Source organism: Mesoplodon densirostris, chromosome 7 (assembly GCF_025265405.1).
Source record: "Mesoplodon densirostris isolate mMesDen1 chromosome 7, mMesDen1 primary haplotype, whole genome shotgun sequence".
NCBI lineage: Eukaryota > Metazoa > Chordata > Mammalia > Artiodactyla > Ziphiidae > Mesoplodon > Mesoplodon densirostris.
The window spans coordinates 35,630,938-35,650,014 of record NC_082667.1 but is presented as its reverse complement, the minus strand read 5'-3'; the positions used below and the strand labels follow the sequence as shown (position 1 = coordinate 35,650,014).

The 19,077-nt window shown below is 36.6% G+C and overlaps 1 protein-coding gene across 1 annotated transcript in view; it reads left to right on the top strand.

Annotated features, from left to right (window-relative positions):
* The window catches only part of ANO5 (anoctamin 5), a 103,663-nt gene extending 85,064 nt beyond the window's left edge, over positions 1-18,599 (top strand). The window contains 5 exon segments of the mRNA XM_060103573.1: positions 7,217-7,347; positions 10,356-10,561; positions 12,671-12,849; positions 14,225-14,330; positions 17,033-18,599. Coding sequence (XP_059959556.1) covers positions 7,217-7,347; positions 10,356-10,561; positions 12,671-12,849; positions 14,225-14,330; positions 17,033-17,254 — 844 coding nt within the window. The 3' untranslated portion in view covers positions 17,255-18,599.
* Positions 18,600-19,077: the final 478 nt, after the last annotated feature.

The window sequence follows — 19,077 nt, the reverse complement described above, 5'->3', positions numbered from 1 at the left end:
ATTGTGCCTTTGTTAGCTAATGTTTAAGTCAATAGCAACAAAAAAACTTCACTTTTAATCAACAGTCAAGAATATATTGGGACTTCCCTGGTGGCACAGTGGTTAAGAATCTGCTTGCCAAAGCAGGGGACACAGTTTCGATCCCTGGTCCGGGAAGATCCCACATGCCATGGAGCAACTAAGCCCGTGCACCAAAACTACTGAGCTTGTGCTCTAGAGCCCATGAGTGACAACTACTGAGCCCATGTGCTGCAACTACTAAAACCTGTGTGCCTAGAAGCCCGTGCTCCGCAACGAGAAGCCACCGCAATGAGAAGCCCGCGCACCGCAACGAAGAGCAGCCCCCACTCGCTGCAACTAGAGAAGGCCCATGTGCAGCAACAAAGATCCAATGCAGCTAAAAATAAAAAATAATAATAAATTAATTAGTTAATTTAAAAAGAATATATTAAGGTAATACAGACTTTTAAATATACATCTATTGCTTGAGAAAGTTTAGGGAAAGGTAGTTATCTCTGTCTCCTGTGAAGTTTCCACTGGGAAATCTAAATGTTATATGCTCCATAGGTTATTCTACATGTTGCATTTTATTTCTCAAAATTACTAAAAGTTGAATTCTTTAAAAGTATCTGTGTGTCACGAACACATCTGTTACTGAACCAAACTCGGGTCCACTTACCTGCCTGCAGTAAGGCCAATCTACTGACACCGGGTTACGGTGAAGGAAATTGCAGTGTTTATTGTAACTCACCATACAAGTAGTCTGGGACAGCTAGTGCCTGATGGGTTTCAGGAAAGCATTTTCAAAGTCCAGGTGAGGGAGGGGGGTTTACAGGGTATGTGACCAGCTCATGCACAATTATCTGATTGGTTGATGATGAGGTAACAGGGCTGTGTCACAGGGGTTAACATTAGGCTCTAGTAGGTCTGGGGGCTATGTGCTCATGGTCATCAAGTAGTTAACATCTTCCATTTGGTGGGGGTTTTCACATCTGTAAGACAACTCAGGAAATGTGCATCAGATACTATTCTCTATTACTTCCGACAGGAACTAAAGCAGAAGATATGAGGAGGAGTCTGTCCCAGGAAGACCCCATAGGGTCCTTCTCAGTTACACATCTAGGCACAGAAACTGTTTATGAATGAAATTCTGGCACGTGAAGAAATCACTCTCTGCCCCCAAAACATAGCAATAATGAATACATTATAAAAAAAACAAAACAAAATGACAGTTGATCTCAAATATAAGGTGAAAATTCCCATGGATAAAAAGAGGAAGAATTAGGGGCTTCCCTGGTGGCGCAGTGGTTGAGAGTCCGCCTGCCGATGCAGGGGACACAGGTTCGTGCCCCAGGAGGATCCCACATGCTGCGGAGCGGCTGGGCCCGTGAGCCATGGCTGCTGAGCCTGCGCATCTGGAGCCTGTGCTCCGCAACGGGAGGGGCCACAACAGTGAGAGGCCCACGTACTGCAAAAAAAAAAAATAATAAAGAGGAAGAATTATAAGCCTGTAATCTTGTGGGGCTCTGAGTTAAGAAGTTATAGTGTCGGGCCTCCCTGGTGGCGCAGTGGTTAAGAGTCCGCCTGCCGATGCAGGGGATACGGGTTCGTGCCCCGGTCTGGGAGGATCCCATATGCCGCGGAGCGGCTGGGCCCGTGAGCCATGGCCGCTGGGCCTGTGCATCCGGAGCCTGTGCTCCGCAACGGGAGAGGCCACAACAGTGAGAGGCCCACATACCGCAAAAAGAAAAAAAAAAAGAAGTTATAGTGTCAGGGTGTAACACCTATAGGATGAAGTGGACCAGAAGTGCACCATTTAAGACAGGGGACTAGCCAGTTTAACTGTACTTAAAGCTAGGGACTGGGTGTATTCTTACTCATGAAAGATAGTTGAAAGTACCCTCCCCCTCTCTCACCCACTGCCACAGTTTCATAGTACTCCTGGGGTGATATTTCATGTGTTGACAAAGGAAGAACATAGATGTATACTTTCAAATGGTATTTGATACACCACATCCCTAATATTGCCACAGAGAAATAATACCAAACTGTTATTTTCAATCCTAGCTCTAGATCGAGAACCTGGAGGCAGAATGGAGGTAAACTCTAAACAAAACACAAGAGGGAAAATAAATAAATATGCCCAGAGAGGAAAAGAGACAGGACAGCAAAAGAAAAAAGAAACAAGTAAATTTAAGCCTACAGACCAAAATTCAAAAACTTACAAGATTTAATGCTACAAAGGCCACTAACAAAATCAATTCTTAGAAAGTGAACTTACTCCAGGTAGGAGATTCTGGCAAAGCCTAAAAACATAAAAGGAGGTGATACTGTCAATAAAAAGGATAAGGAAATAACTTAAATTAAAACAGATATAAATGAAACAAGAATAAATGGATATGGGCTTCCCTGGTGGCACAGTTGTTAAGAATCCGCCTGCCAATGCAGGGGACGTGGGTTCAAACCCTGGTACGGGAAGATCCCACATGCTGTGGAGCAACTTAGCCCATGCACCACAACTACTGAGCCTGTGCTCTAGAGCCCATGAGCCATGACTACTGAGCCCACATGCCACAACTACTGAAGTCAGCGTGCCTAGAGCCCATGCTCTGCAACAAGAGAAGCCACCGCAATGGGAAGCCCGCGCACTACAATGAAGAGTAACCCCTGCTCACTGCAACCAGAGAAAAAGCCCACATGCAGCAACAAAGACCCAACATGGCAAAAAAAAAATAAATAGAATAAAATAATAAAGTAAATAAATTTTAAAAAGAGAACAAATGAATTTGAAAAAGAATTAATTATTAAATGTAAAATCATACTTTAAATAGAGAAAAATAGATGGTATCAATTACAGATCAGACACAATTGAAAAATGAATTAGTTAATTGGAAAATAGTACTGAGAAATTCCCACATTGTACGGTGCAACAGAGAGACAATGAGGTTAAAAATATTCAAGTGACAGGAGGCTATATAGTGGCTTCTACATTAATCTGCTAGTAGTTTCAGAAAAAGAAAATTCAGTAAATAGTGGAAGAAAAAATCCTTTGAATAGGTAATTGCTGAACATTTTCCAGAAATGAAGAAAAACATGAGTTCCAGAAATGAAAATGAATCCTGAGTATGAAGCAAAATAAATAAAATTAAATTCACACTCAGATATGTTATGGTCAATCTACAGAACATCAGAGATAAATAATCTTAAAATCTTTCAGAAGAAAAAGGAATGCCATCTACATTCAATAGATTTCTCACTAATAACATTAGATGCAAAAGTATTTTCAAGATTCCTAGTGAAATAAAATGTTCACCTTAGATTTCTAGAAGCATTTTAACTATTACATAAAGAACAGGTGAAATAAAGGCATTTTTAGACATGAAAAAACTAAGAGTTTACATTCATAGACCCTCATTAGAAGAACTACTGAAAAAAGAAATGAAAGTGTGTAATGCAAGAAACATTGGTTAGTACAGTAATTGGTAGCTCAAAAAAATGTAGTACTTTGGTATAAATCTTTAAAATATATGAGATTTGTATGCTGAAAACTACAAGTCCTGTTGAAAAAAAATTACATCTATGCGAGTGGAGAGAAACGTGTTGATGGATTGGTAGACTCAACTTAGTAAAAATGCCAATTATCCCCCAAATTGATAAATAGATTTGTTATTCCAATCAAAATATCAGTAGGATTTTAGTAGATATAGACAAGTAGATGCTAAAATTTATATTGAAGGCAAGTGAATTAGAATAGTCAAAACAAATTTGATAAAGAAGAATAAATTTGGAGGACTACACTATTCAATTTTACGACTTACTATAAAACCATTTAAATCAACATGGGATTGTTGAAGGGATAGACATATAGGTCAAATGGAACAGAGATTGAAGAAATAAATCCACACAAATATGACCATTTTATTTTTGACAGAGGTGCAGAAATAATTCATTGAAGAAACAACAGTCTTTTCAATAGCTGGTGCTGGAACAACGGGACATCCATATGCAAAATAACAAAACTCCACGAGTTAATTCAAAAATTAACTCAAAATGGATCATAGATGATAAAACCATTTTTTTGAGAAAGCAAGGAAGTGATTACAAAATTCAAGATAAGGGTTACTATGTGGGGATCAAGGGGTTTGTAATTGGAATGGAACACATAGAAGCGCTTCTGCGATTCCTAGCAAAGTTCTCTTTCTTGAACTGGGTGGTCTCTTTTACTTTGTGATTCCACTTACATGAATGCCCATCTTTCTGATATTGTCTCAAAAATCTCAGGTGTTCTTTTCCCTTTTTAGCATTCCTTTTTTCTTTGTATTTTGGTTTTGATATAAGCAGAATATGTGTTCCTTTTAATTCACACTTTTGCTGCAGTATTTCATATTGTCTTATTTGTTAATTTTTGCCAATTTGGAGGGTGTAAATGATTTCTCATTTTGGTCTTATTTTTCATTTCCCTGATTAAGAACATGAATGAGTCTCTTTTGACCATATGTGTTTTCCCTTCAATGAAGTGCTTATTTGTGTTCTTTTTTTTTTTTTTTTTTTTTTTTTTTTTGCTGTACGCGGGCCTCTCACTGCTGTGGCCTCTCCCGTTGCGGAGCACAGGCTCCGGACACACAGGCTCCGCGGCCATGGCTCGCGGGCCCAGCCGCCCCGCGGCATGTGGGACCTTCCAGGATCGGGGCACGAACCCGTGTCCCCCGCATCGGCAGGCGGACTCTCAACCACTGCGCCACCAGGGAAGCCCTTATTTGTGTTCTTTAATCATTCTTCTACTTGTATGTTTATCTTTTTCTAATTGATTTGTAGAAATACTGTATAACTCTGGTTACTGTGTTTTTGTTTGTTTGCTTTTATGTGTTGCAAATATTTTATCCCAGCACAAGTTTTGTTTTTTTATTTCTTAATAGTACCTTTTTTTTTTTTTTTTTTTTTTTCGGTATGCGGGCCTCTCACTGCTGTGGCCTCTCCCGTTGCGGAGCACACTCCGGACGCGCAGGCTCAGCGGCCATGGCCTACGGGCCCAGCCGCTCTGTGGCATGTGGGATCCTCCCGGACCAGGGCACGAACCCGTGTCCCCTGCATTGGCAGGCGGACTCTCAACCACTGCGCCACCAGGGAAGCCCCTTAATAGTATCTTTAATCACAGTTTCTCATCTTCAATACTATTGACATTTTGGACCAGAAAATTGTTTGGTGTGAGGTGCTGTCCTTTGCGTTGTAAGATGTTTTGCAGCATCCTTGAACTCTACCCCCTATATGCCCGTAGCCCACCTTCTCCCCAGTTGTGACAGCCAAAAATGCCTCCAGATACTGCAAAGGTCCCCTTGTGGGCTAAATCACTTCCAGTTGGGAACCACTGCTGTAGGTGGACAAAAGTAGATACTTTTAATATAGCAAAAATTTTATCAATCTTTTCTTTTATGGTTTAGCATTTTTAAAGTCTCATTTAATACACCCTTTCCTACCTTAAGATCAAAAACCTATTCTCATATAATTACATCTAAATATTTTTAGCATTTTAACATTATTGTTGCCTTTCTCTTTTAAACTCTTAATATACATGGAAAAGATTTTTGTGTTTGATATGAAGGTCAAATTTAATTTCTTACACACACACACACACACATATATACATATATTATATATATATATAATATATATCATGTTACCATTTATTGAGAAGTCCCTCTTCCCCACTCTCCATGATCTGCAATACCATTTATACCAAATGGAAAGTACAAGGCTATTACTAGGCCTCCATTCTGTTCCAGGATTTGTCTATCCCTACACCAATACTACACTCTCTTAATACAGCTTTATAATAACTCTTCATATCTTGTGGGACAGGTTTTACCAAATTATTCCTCATCTATAGAATATCTTGGCTATCCTTTGTCTTTTGTCTTTCTGTGTAAATTTTAGAAACATCTTGTCAGATTTCACATGGGAAAGTATTTTGGTTTTTTGACTGAAATTACATTCCAGTTGTTTCAGTAAAACAACTGACATTTTATTATGCCAGGTCTTTTTATTCATGAACATTTAGTTTGGACTTTAATGATTTCAAATGAATATTTAAATGTCGGCATACAGGTCTTATAAATCTTTGGTCAAATCCATTTCTAAGTACTTTTCATTTTAATTGTTATTGTAAATGGTATCTTTCTAAAAATTATATTTTCTACCCTGTTTTGTGGGTATATAGGAATGCAATATATTGATAAACTCTATTATTATTTCTAATAATTTTTGTCTAACTTCATTTGGGTTTTCTATGCAGATAATCCATTCACATTACTGTTAGTAATCATAGATGTCTCCTCTATTTCCAATTCTTTTGCCTTTTTCTTTTTCATTTTATCATGCTGGCTAAGATCTCCAGTAAAGTCTTGAATGTGATCATACACACCCTTATTTTGTTCTTGATTGTAAAGGGAATGCTTCTAACTTTTTCCTATTAAGAGTGATGTTAACCCCAGGATTTGGGTAGATGCTTTTGGTCAGATTGAGGTAATTTTCTTCTTTTCCTACTTTTCAGTCATAAATAGGTTTTAGTAGGTGATTGAAATATATCAAATGCATTTTTCTTCATCAATCAACATGATTTTATATTTTTCTCCTTAAATTTGTTAATATGATCTCTTACATTGATTGTGTTTCTGATAAAAATAATCTTTTTGTTCCTTAAGTAATCCAATATTATCGTGATATATTTTATATAGTATAGAATTTAGTTAGGTAATATTTTATTTAGGATTATTGCATTTATTTTCATGTGTTAGATAACCTCTTCGTTCCCTAGTCATACATTTTCTATTGTAACCCACTTCTCATTTCCACAAGTGGCCTTCTGAGTATCATGACAACATAAAGTTTAGTGAATTAAATAGATAAAAACCATCCTGTAGTGATCCTCTCCTCCACGTGCTCTTTAATAGAACTGTCTCTGAGTAAATACATTTCCCTGCAGAGAGTCAGGGTTGTCTTACTTTCTCAATCACCCAAGTAAAGATCTTTTGCCTCATCAAGTACTGTGAACAGAATACAAGGTTCTGACTTGGACTTTAGCTGTAGTCTTACCTCTACATGTTCTGTGATCTAAACTTACTTACCCTCCCTTACCGTCATTTTTTTGATCTAAGACTGATTCTCTGACCCCTTTCTTTTAAACCCTATTTCATGTATTTACTTTTATCACTTCCAACAGCTTGGCTCTGAATTGGTGGAGACGCCGAAAAGCTCGAACAAACTCTGAAAAGCTATACAGTCGATGGGAGCAGGACCATGACCTTGAAACTTTTGGTTCTCTTGGGCTATTCTATGAGTACTTGGAAACAGGTAATTTTCAACCACTGCCTTGAAACATGGAATAGGCTGAGTAAAATAAGTATTTTTCAGCTCTTAATATTTCTTCCTACCTTGCACGTAGTAGGTGTTCAGTAAATCATTGGCTAGTGGATGAAAAGATAGATGGATGGGTATGGAAAAGATTGGTTCAATATTTCTATTTCCCGCCGAATAGAATGCAGAATGAAATTAATTTCAAAACACCAATCTCAGAGATATTTTGCCTATCGATTTAATGTTAATACTGTTGAACCAAATAAAATAAGGATCACTATTTTTTGTAGAAACAATCAAAATATTTATTGACAGATGAATGGATAAAAAATGTGGTATACATATACGTATAATGGATTTTTATTTTATTCAGCCTTAAAAAAACCAAATCCTGCTCTACGTGACAACATGGATGAACCTTGAGGACACTATGCTAAATCAAATAAGCCAGTCAACTGTGTGATTCCACTCCTACTCACATGAAGTACTTAAAATAGTCAAACACATAGAAGCAGAGATAGAATGGAGGTTGCCAGGGGCTGGTGGGGAGGGGGAAATGGAAACCCTCCCCCACTTCAAATAACACTTAACAAGGGCAGATTTGTTTTAACCTAAAACAGGGGAAATGAGTGCCAGTTACAAACATTCATACAAATCTCCAATATCAATTCTTGAGAAAGATCTTAATTTAATACCATGTCCAACTAGATTATTTGGCTTAGGTTTTTGTTTTGTTTTGTTTTGTGGCAGAGTCCTAACCACTGGACCACCAGGGAATTCCCCTTGGCTTAGTTTTATAAGGCAGAACACTGTCCCTCCTTCCATGTCCACAGGAGAAAGGGAATGTTGCCATATATTTTCTGAGTCTCTTTTTGTTAACTATGAAGACTTGCATTTTGTAAGGCTAATCTCTGGAATTCTGTTATAAGTAAGGATCAGTTTTTAATAGCTGTCTCAAATTCATTTAAGTAGCTTTCTCCTTTCATTTGCCTCAGTGACTGCTCATAGAAAGAATATGTTGAAGAACATTTACAGAGTCTGACATACATTTAGTGTATGTCCCTTGTTTCAAGCTGAAAAGAAGAAGGCAAAAAGCAGTTATGCAAGGGAAACCCAAATTGAACGCAAGAAATGCATAAAATATTCTAAGGATTGAAAAGAGAAGAGACCTTGAGATGAAATTTTAGGAGAGATAATAATGGGGACTGCTTGTGGAGTCTATCCAGGGTGTTTCCTCTCAAATGTCCTTCTCTGCTTCTTTGGTGGAATTAAAGAGGACTGTTTTCCCAACTTATTCTCATGGCCCATAAAAGTCATGGTAGAATAATGGAGATGACCTGAATTTGTTACCGATTCTCCACTGTAACACATACATATGATACCTGGATTAAAATAAGTACATCAGGACAAATAGGAAGAAGTCTCCAGTTATAAAATTAGGTAGTCCTTGCTTTATGGAGTGATAAGGCTGTAATTTGTAATTAATTGCTTATGTTTCAAGTGAATTTGTACATAAATGTTTCAGAGATTATAACTGAAATTAAAAGATGAAATCAGGGTTTCATAACAAGATTAACTACCATTTACTGAGACACCACTAAGAGTGAATTTATTCTGGATATTTTACATACATTATCTCTAATCTTGAAACATTCTACAGAAATAGTCATTTTATCTTAGAGGGTACTGAAACTTGGATAGATTAAATAATTTGCCATGGGCCACAGAGATTATAGGTAAAGATCTGGGATTTGAACCTAGAAATTCAAGCTGTTTCTACATAATACTTTGTCTTAACTTTCTATTTCTTGGTTCAGTAGATAAGTCAGGAAGTAGGCAGTTTGTTCCCTTGGTTTAGTAGATGACAAGACTGATTCTAATGAGAAATCTTATGAGAGGACTAGTGGAAGATCCTTTTTTTTTTTTCTTTTTTCCTTCAATGGAAAGCCATTTTTTGTATCTCTTATTATTTTTTCTTCACTCTTGTGGGAGGCCCAGTTTGCCAGCTGCATGGATTCTTTCACCCCACTGATGGAAACAAAAGAAGAAAAAGAGAGAGAGAAGCCAGCTTACACAGGTGTTAAGCCTCAGTGAGGAAAGAGAATAAAACTTATTTAGAAAGATGTCAAGTTAGTACAGAAGATCAGGACCTTAACAAATACCTCATTCCAGGATATTTATATTTCCTTTGCCCACATATATTTCTGATGCTTTATATGATTCATTTCCAAATTTGATGTCAGATATCTTGTTTGTTCTACCTTTTCCTCTGTTAACATCTTCAAATCTTAAATAATGCATTCGTTCATAAGGCTTATAGTTGAGTGTTTTTATATACCCCAAACATACAAATGAGTCAGTCATTATCCCTGATCTTAAAAAGTACATAGATTAGGGGCTTCCCTGGTGGCACAGTGGTTGAGAGTTCGCCTGCCGATGCAGGGGACATGGGTTCATGCCCCGGTCCAGGAGGATCCCACATGCTGCGGAGCGGCTGGGCCCGTGAGCCATGACCGCTGAGCCTGCACGTCCGGAGCCTATGCTCCACAACAGGAGAGGCCACAACAGTGAGAGGCCCGCATACCGCAAAAAAAAAAAAAAAAAAAAAAAAAGTACATAGATTAGCAAAATAGAAAACTTGATTACCCCACTGATGTGCCAATACTCATGTAAATGCTGGGGTAGCATAGACCTAAACATAGACCATAGTAAAAGACTGTGTTTTATGAATAATAATAATATCTTATCTAACAAGAATAAATGCTTTCTTCAGACAAGCAGGTCTCAAAAGAAACAGCAGGGTTGGAGCTGAGCTGTGCATGACCAGCTCAACAAATAAGTCACTGTGCTTCCTATAGGGAAGAGGACGTGGACAGCTGGAAAGAGGCCTGGAGTGTTTTGCTGATGTAGATCCCTCCAAAATGAGGGAAGTAGCAGGAGTTAGAGTGTTCCCCGTTTTCCCCTCCACAATAATGAGTTTGTGAATTTTTCTTTTATCCCTGCAGTTATCCAGTTTGGATTTGTTACATTATTTGTGGCCTCTTTTCCTTTGGCTCCTCTTCTTGCTCTCTTGAATAATATAATAGAGATTCGAGTGGATGCCTGGAAGCTTACTACTCAGTACAGGAGACCTGTAGCTGCTAAGGCTCATAGCATAGGTGTTTGGCAAGATATTCTTTATGGAATGGCTGTCCTTTCTGTTGCAACTAACGTAAGTAGAGCTATTTCAGTGGAATAACTGTACTTTTTTTCTTTTCTTGTGGATGGGGAGATGTGAATGATGTTTAACTCAATCTTTATTTACATTGATTTCATCATGGTCCATAAAGGTAAAACATCCCTAAACTTTTATGTGCTAAACAACATAGTCAACTCTATGACATGCAAACTCTTAGATGTACAAGGAAAATTGTAAAAACATGCTTATTAAAATACCATGATATAGTTTCATAGCATGTGACAAAGTAGACAGAAAATAAGTAATGGTATAAAGGACTTAATAACAGAATTAAAGCTTGATTATACATAAAGTTGTGTACTACAAACAGAATACACAACATTTACCTGTCATTTTTATGGAGCACTTATTAAAAATGATAATAAAACTGAATTCCCGAAAGCAGAAATTTTACAATGAATATTCACCTACAATAATGGTATAAAAAAATGAAGTTGATAATAAGATAGCCAAAAAAACAAATTTAACCACTTAACATTCACGCTTCCAAGGAAGCTTATTGTACAAAGATGAAATAAAATTGAAGTTATAAGGAAAGCTTAATTAAAATGAAAACCTATCAAAATTTTCCTAGCTGATTTTAGGAATCAGCCAGAACCATATTTATAAAAATGATATACCAATAAATGCTTTTATTATTGAAAAAGAAGAAGGAAACCATGAGCTGAACATGTAACTTATGAAACTAAGAAAAAATGTAAAACTAATCAATAGAAAGTAGTAAGAAAGAATTAATGAAGATATAAACAGAAATAAATTAGAAAACAAACAAAAAGCAATATAATTGCTAAATAAGTCGAGTTGGTTTATTGAAGAGATAAACAAAACTGAAAATCTCAAACAAAAAAAGAATTACAGGGTACAAGTGAGAAAATTATAAGAATGTTATGTATGCGTTTATTCTAATAATTTTTTTTTTTTTTTTTTTTTTTTTTTTTTTTGCGGTATGCGGGCCTCTCACTGTTGTGGCCTCCCCCGTTGCGGAGCACAGGCTCCGGACGTGCAGGCTCCGGACGCGCAGGCTCAGCGGCCATGGCTCACGGGCCCAGCCGCTCCGCGGCATATGGGATCCTCCCAGACCGGGGCACGAACCCGTATCCCCTGCATCGGCAGGCGGACTCTCAACCACTTGCGCCACCAGGGAGGCCCTATTCTAATAATTTTTAAAATCTATTTGAAATTGTCACTTTTTTAGAAATAAAACTGCCAAAATATATTCAGTAAGTGATAATAAAACATGAAATGGACCAGTAACTATAGAAGCAATATTAAAAGATTTTAAAAATCTACCACTAAAAATGTAGATGGCAGAGCCAAATGGTTTTAAATTGACTTATCTTACCTAAAGGAAACATGACATTTATAGTATTCCAGAGCTTAGGAAAGGATGGGAAAATACCATTCCTGTGGCATCAAATACTGAAAGTAATTGCACTGAACTGTGGGAAATATATCCGTACGGTCTTCTATTTCTTCATTCTCCATTCCCTACACACACACACACACACACACACACACACACACACACGTCCAGGCCAGTAAATTTGGTTAAGAAATGTAAGAAATAGGGCTTCCCTGGTGGCGCAGTGGTTGAGAGTCCGCCTGCCGATGCAGGGGACACGGGTTCGTGCCCCGGTCTGGGAAGATCTCCCATGCCGTAGAGTGGCTAGGCCTGTGAGCCATGGCCGCTGAGCCTGCGCGTCCGGAGCCTGTGCTCCGCAACGGGAGAGGCCACAACAGTGAGAGGCCCGCGTACCGCAAAAAAAAAAAAAAAAAGAAATGTAAGAAATAGCAAGCCATGATGGAAGGAAATAGACACAGGCATGGTGTTTTTGGAGACAGATACATTTAGGTTAAATTTTCAATGTAGCAATTCCTAGCTATGAAATCTTGGAATACTGATTATACACTGTAAATGAGCTATTTTATGTTCTAGGTCAAAGACTCATATATTAACTTGATTAATAATAGCATTTTAATCATTTTGCCTCCATAAGGCATATGGACCTGAAAGATATACAAATCAGACATTTGTAAAACTGCATTGTTAGCTCACGATCTCCCTCTTGTTTTGTCCTTTAGGCTTTTATTGTTGCATTTACATCGGACATGATTCCCCGTTTAGTTTACTACTATGCCTACTCAAAAAATGCCATTCAGCCTATGAGAGGGTATGTCAATAACAGCCTGTCAATATTCCTGATAGCCGATTTTCCAAACCACACTGTACCTTCGGAAAAACGAGACTTCACCACTTGCAGGTTTTCTCTTGTTTTCATTTTGCTTTTTAAATGTATTTCTTAAGTTCTCCATTTCCTTCATGGCTTACAAAAAAAAATTTACTTGGGGCAGTAAAAATCCTGGATAAAGTGCATGAATTCTAGAATTCACACATTGTATGGTTCTGACTTGAAAAAGTAGCGTGCCCAAAAGTAAGATAATATTATGGGTAAAGATAATGTCAATTTTGAATTGTTTCTTATTTTCTAAGTTTATTGGAAAAATTTTCTTCAACAAATACCTCCTTGGTCCCAAGTTATAATATCTATAATCATACAGCATGGTCATATTTTACATGCATTTAACCTATTTGAATTTAACTTTGTGTCCTCAAAAAGAGGCAGAGTAAGGAAGAGAGAAATAACAATATGATTAGTTCACCAGCCATCCCATTTGAAAGGTTTCTTCATGTAGGGAGTGTGAACTTGGATTTGTAAACCTGCTGCTTTCACACTCAGTGTCTCACATACTGTGAGGATATTTTTACTCTAGGATTTAAAGATTATATATATTTATTTATGTATGTGTGTGTGTGTGTGTGTGTATATATATATATATATATATATATATATATATATATAGTACATCAAGACTTTTAAACTTAAACCTTAAACCAACTGCTTCATCTGGGATTCCAACAACAACAACAACAAAACAGCAAAATGTTGTAACACAGGTAGACAAAAGCATTGTTATATTCTATATTTATATAGAGAGGAATCATAACATGGGCAACTGTCAGATTTCTTGATGTCATCACTTCCTACCTGAACTAAATCTTTGAACATTAATATCTAGACACTTGCAGAAAAAAATGAACTCGCAAATTGAACACCAAGAAAACCCCAGAAGGATAATAAGGAAAACAAAAACAATGCAGTGTCATTTAAGCCGAGAAAATAGACTTTCAAGAAAATAGGAATGGTCAACAATGTCAAGTTCTGTTCTTCACAGGTCAAATAAGATCTGGATTAAAATGTTCCTTCAGTTTAATGATAGGAGACAGTTGGTGTCAGTGGAGTGATGATAGAACTAAGTGTGTTAAGGAGTAGGAAGAGAGGGAATGGAATGGAAAGAGCAAATTTTGCTATAACTCTCTAGAGAAATTTGTCTCTGAAGGACAGGAGAGCAGTTTCACTTGTGTCTCCTGCTACATATATACTATACAAAAGTAACATGGCTATTCTTTTTATCTGTATAGGAAAGATAAGTGTTTCATAATAGCAATTATTTTCCTTTGACTTGACTTTTGTTGTCAACTGAAAGGGTCTCTTACAAGAAATAATACGAATTTATACTAGGTCTCTTTGTTTGAAGTTATAGCTTATATTTTGCATTTACTTCCATTTTTTTCAGGTACAGAGATTACAGAAATCCTCCTGACCACGAGGAGAAATATTTTCATAGTATGCAGTACTGGCACGTCCTTGCTGCTAAGATGACCTTCATCATAATTATGGAGGTGAGCCTTTATTAACTTTCATGCCAGTTAGTGTCTTTTCTCCCTTTAGGCATATATTTCTAAGCATATTTGTTCCGCAGAAAATTAGCATTATCTCAATAGACTATTTTGAAGGAAGTACTTGTTGTCATAAAAAGTAAGTTAGGAATATTTTAAGTACAGTGGATTGCCTATTACACACTTACTCTTGTTGCAGATACCAAGGTAACAGAAAAGAAAAAATAAGACCTCTTTCTTTGAGGTCAGTCAGAGGGCAGAGGACCCACTTATTTTACTGAATACCTATTATTAATAAATAGTGGTTCCAGAGGCTATAATAATAACTTTGTAAGTTCGGCTTTATTATTCACCCTTGACAAATGAATCCAACAGTCAGCAAAATTAGTTAGTTGGTTTAAAGATAATTGGCTAATATTAAAGCTGGGTTTCAATGCCAGATGTCTCACTGCCAAGCCTCTGCTCTGTCCACTATATTATGTTTCCTACCTTGTGTAATCTCTAGGGTAATTATGAATATAAGACATGCAATACAAAAGAACCAATACAGAGGGGGTATTTGACTAAGTTACAAATTGCTACAAATCATAAAACATGAAGGCCAATAAGGGGTAGATAAATAAATGTTAGGCATTTTTTCACTCGACAGTAAAGGCCAATAATAGACTAGATAAGTCTAATGCAAGAAAACACAAATTCCTATCAGTTTTTAGTTTGTTTTATTTTTATCAAGGTTATACATGTAAGTAATTTAAATCCTCACCCCTCTCAGTTCCTTATGAATTTATCACTTTCATTCCCACATTTTCCATCAGCGGTTTAGATCACCTTTCAGCCTGGTAAATTACAAAAGGAATTCTTTGGAATTTTTGTTTCTGTTTATTTTTTTTAATCATCCCAGGCTCCGACTCACCATCATTCTGGGACTTCTCTTATACTGAATGCTATATTTTCTTCAATCTATTTTTCTCCCATTCTTGAATTACTAACTTATGTTGATAAAGCACATCTTTCATTAATTTTCTGAGGAAAATAATGGACAATTTTTGAGAACTTGAATATTAAAATTTCTTCTTTTTCTGCATAGATAATTAATTGGTGTAGAATTTGATTAAAAGTCATTTTACCTGAAAAATTTTGAACCAACTTTTTTTAGGTATTCCTGAAATTTTCCAAGACATTGCTCTATTTTCTGTCAGCTTCTAGTGTTGCTATGAAGTACAATACCATTCTAATTTCCCATTCTTTATGACTTTTTTATGAATCAATAAGCTTTGAGGATTCTCTCACTAGTCCTTCTTTTATGAAACTTCACAAGACAGTCATGTGATGTTGGACTATAAATATTAATTGTTCTGGACATTCACTAAGCCCCTTTGACCTGCAAATGTAATTACCCTTTAAGTTGAGAAAATTTGCTTGTACTATTTCTTTGATAATTTCCTTCTTTTCTCTGTTCTATCTTTCTGGGACTTCTGTTATTCAGATGTTACAACTGTTTTGAAATTCTATTATATTTATCATTTATTTTCTCTCCTATAAATAGTCAGATTAATATTTTTGTCTTTTTATTCTACTATTCTCTTGCTCTCATCATTATCTAGGTATCCTCTTAGTTCCTATTTGTGTGCTTCAGCCTTACCCTTTCATGTTAGAGACTTTCTTACGTATTTGGTTGTTCTTGGCAATCTGCTCATATTTAAGAGTGAAACAATGAAAGCCGATTATAAGCTTTGTGTGCATACAGGAAGAACGTCGCTTAGGTGGGCTTCACTGTAGAGTGATAAAGGGGCCTTTTCATTTGAGACCTACAACATTTTGATATCTATAACTCTAACTTCTCTGATTAGTTATTTTTCCCAGAGAAAAAATCCTCCAACCTCCTGTTTGTTGAGCTATTTCATGACTGTGTTGAGAGCCAAGAAAGGCAGGAGGGACTAGAGATCTCATGGTTCAGAATGCTGAATTGCATTGAGTTGCCCTGTTTTCAGTATGGTGCCACACCTCCATCTTTCACCATCTCTGCTGCCTGTGAGTTCACAGCTCTCTGTCTTAATTTCTGAAGAAAATATAATTTCTGCAGAAAATAAGGTACTCAGTTGCTGCCAGGGAGGGGTTGGAGAGAAGTAGTTCCTGAACATGGTTGAGAGAGAGGCTCTGAAAATTCATCTGTCCCTTATACAAATTTTTAAATAAGCCTCTTATTTTTAACTCCATCCACACTCCACCTTCAAAGCCCTTAGTATCTTCTTTTCTGAACTTTTCTGACCTTTTCTGAAACAAAATTGGCTTTTGTCTTGATTTCTACCATCACTGTATCAACAACTGCAAATTTAAGTGCCAGCTTTCTTCACTCTCTCGAGTCTGTTATCACTGTTTCCTCCCTTTTTTGTGTGTCTTTGTGAACAATATAATTTTTAAATTTATTTACAAATATTTTATTAGGTTTTCAGGAGGAAGCATAGGTGAAGAGTATATTCAATAACCACGTTCAACTGGAATCTCTGTAATCACATATTTTAGTATATATTTGTTTGCTTAATGTTGGTCTTTGTAGGAAAGTTCCAGGACAGGGACTATACCTCTTTGCTTTTCCTTCTAGCTACTGTATCGAGCAGTTTGTTGAACGAATGAAACAATTTGTACGAACATCTGAACATTTGACAACTCTAGCAGTGTGTCTGATTTTCTTTTGTTTCCTCTAGCATGTTGTGTTTCTAATCAAATTTTTGTTGGCGTGGATGATCCCTGATGTTCCAAAAGATGTTGTGGAAAGAATCAAGCGAGAAAAGTTAATGACTGTCAAGATTCTCCATGACTTTGAGCTTAACAAACTAAAAGAGAACTTGAGAATGAATTCTAGTGATTTTGCCAAGCATCTCATTATTCAGGAAAACAAAGTACATCTGGCTAAATCAGCAACCTAATCAACATAACAAGTAAGCGGCTGGTTACCTGTCTGACTTCACAGTTTTCCCTGGGTTTGGGGCCAGAAGCCAGAAGCTGTGTGTCAATTTTACCCTTTCTTCTTTTTTGCTTAACTCAAAGTTTTTGTACACTCATATAGAGGCCAACTTAGTGGAGGCTGGAAGAATACCACTTGTCTGCTTCATTGGTTGGGCCCTCCCCAGATATTGTTTTCTGGGGTTCTATAAATGATTGTTAAATGGATGTGTGAAAACAGAATATTGGAAGATCATGGGATGTTGCAGTTTAGAATTAAACACTGCACTTGAGTTGTTCCATCACCTTCCAGTGCAGCTGCACATTTTCATGGTCTTCATTCTATTGGGTTGTGTTATATCTCTGTCCCATCAAGAAAAGTATTGGGACAAAAAGGAAAGAAGTGAAGAGGTCTACTGAGCCATATATATACCCTGCCATTTTAGACTATGCAGATGAAAAACCAATACCAGATGAGATAAGAAAACTTACATATTAAAAATATTGGGTAAATATCATGGCAGGGGTTTGTTCCCAAAATCATCCTGAATAAGGTAAACTTCCATCAGAATTCCAGATAGTCCTTCCAGGTAAATACAAAATTGATTTTTCAAGAGACTGAACATTTGGGTTTCAGCAAAAGACTAACAACTAATTTCTTTAAATATAACATTTCAGAAACAGTAGAGATTGGATTGTCTTATCTGGGAAACAGCATTAAGAAGGTATTAGATTGTTTCAGGTCTTTAAGTAAAGGAAAGATATAGAGAAGTGAGTATGTCTTCTTAGTAGTTAATAAATGCAAGATAGTGTATATCAATTAATTTATTGACTTCAATCTAAAAAATCATTGAATTATTTTTAAAAATAATTTTTCTTCCACAACACCTATTTTGCATCATGAAGCCTGTTTGAGCATTAACTATTTGTATAAGTTAGGTGCAAGTTGTTTATGAAATTCTATCATGTTTAAAGCAGTCTCAAGTCTTCTAATGAGTTTACAGTTTTCTCTAATGATGCACTGCTGTACAATGCTCAGTGCCTTGCTCCTATGCCTTTGCCCCACAAGATGTGGTTGTACTGTTGATTTGATGTGATGTAACATCTCAGGTGTGAGCTTCTTTTAGAGAAATTGTTAGTTTAACATCAATCACAGAGTTTAACACCAAATGTGGATCAACCAAGTAAGAATGAGATGATGGATTTGATAGCTAAGTTAAAAAAATATATTCGTTGAATTATTTCTCTCATACTTAAGCCTATGGCACATGTACCCCAATTCTTTTTCTTCTTTCCCTTAAAAAATACTTAATATATATTTTAAACACTATAGAGAGATGTAGTTTAATTTTATAACATTTGAATCTCTAGTTTCAAATTACACTTCATTTTCAAAAGAATAGTGTTTTTTAATTGCACAAAAAAGAAGAAACTTTATTACAAGATTTTTTAAAAAGTACTGTTTCATTATTTGATCCTAATACGATTTTATAGAATTGCCAGTATTAAGTATATGGCAGGTAGTATTAATTAATGATCAATATTAAGCATTTAGAACTGAGGATTATGAATTTATAAAACCATGAGACAGTTACCCCAGTATTGGCAGTAATTTATCATCCACTGGGTAGAATTTTTTTTTTTTTTTTTTTTTTTTTTTTTTGCGGTACACGGGCCTCTCACTGCTGCAGCCTCTCCCATTGCAGAGCACAGGCTCCGGACACGCAGGCCCAGCAACCATGGCTCACGGGCCCAGCTGCTCCGCGGCATGTGGGATCCTCCCAGACCGGGCCACGAACCTACGTCC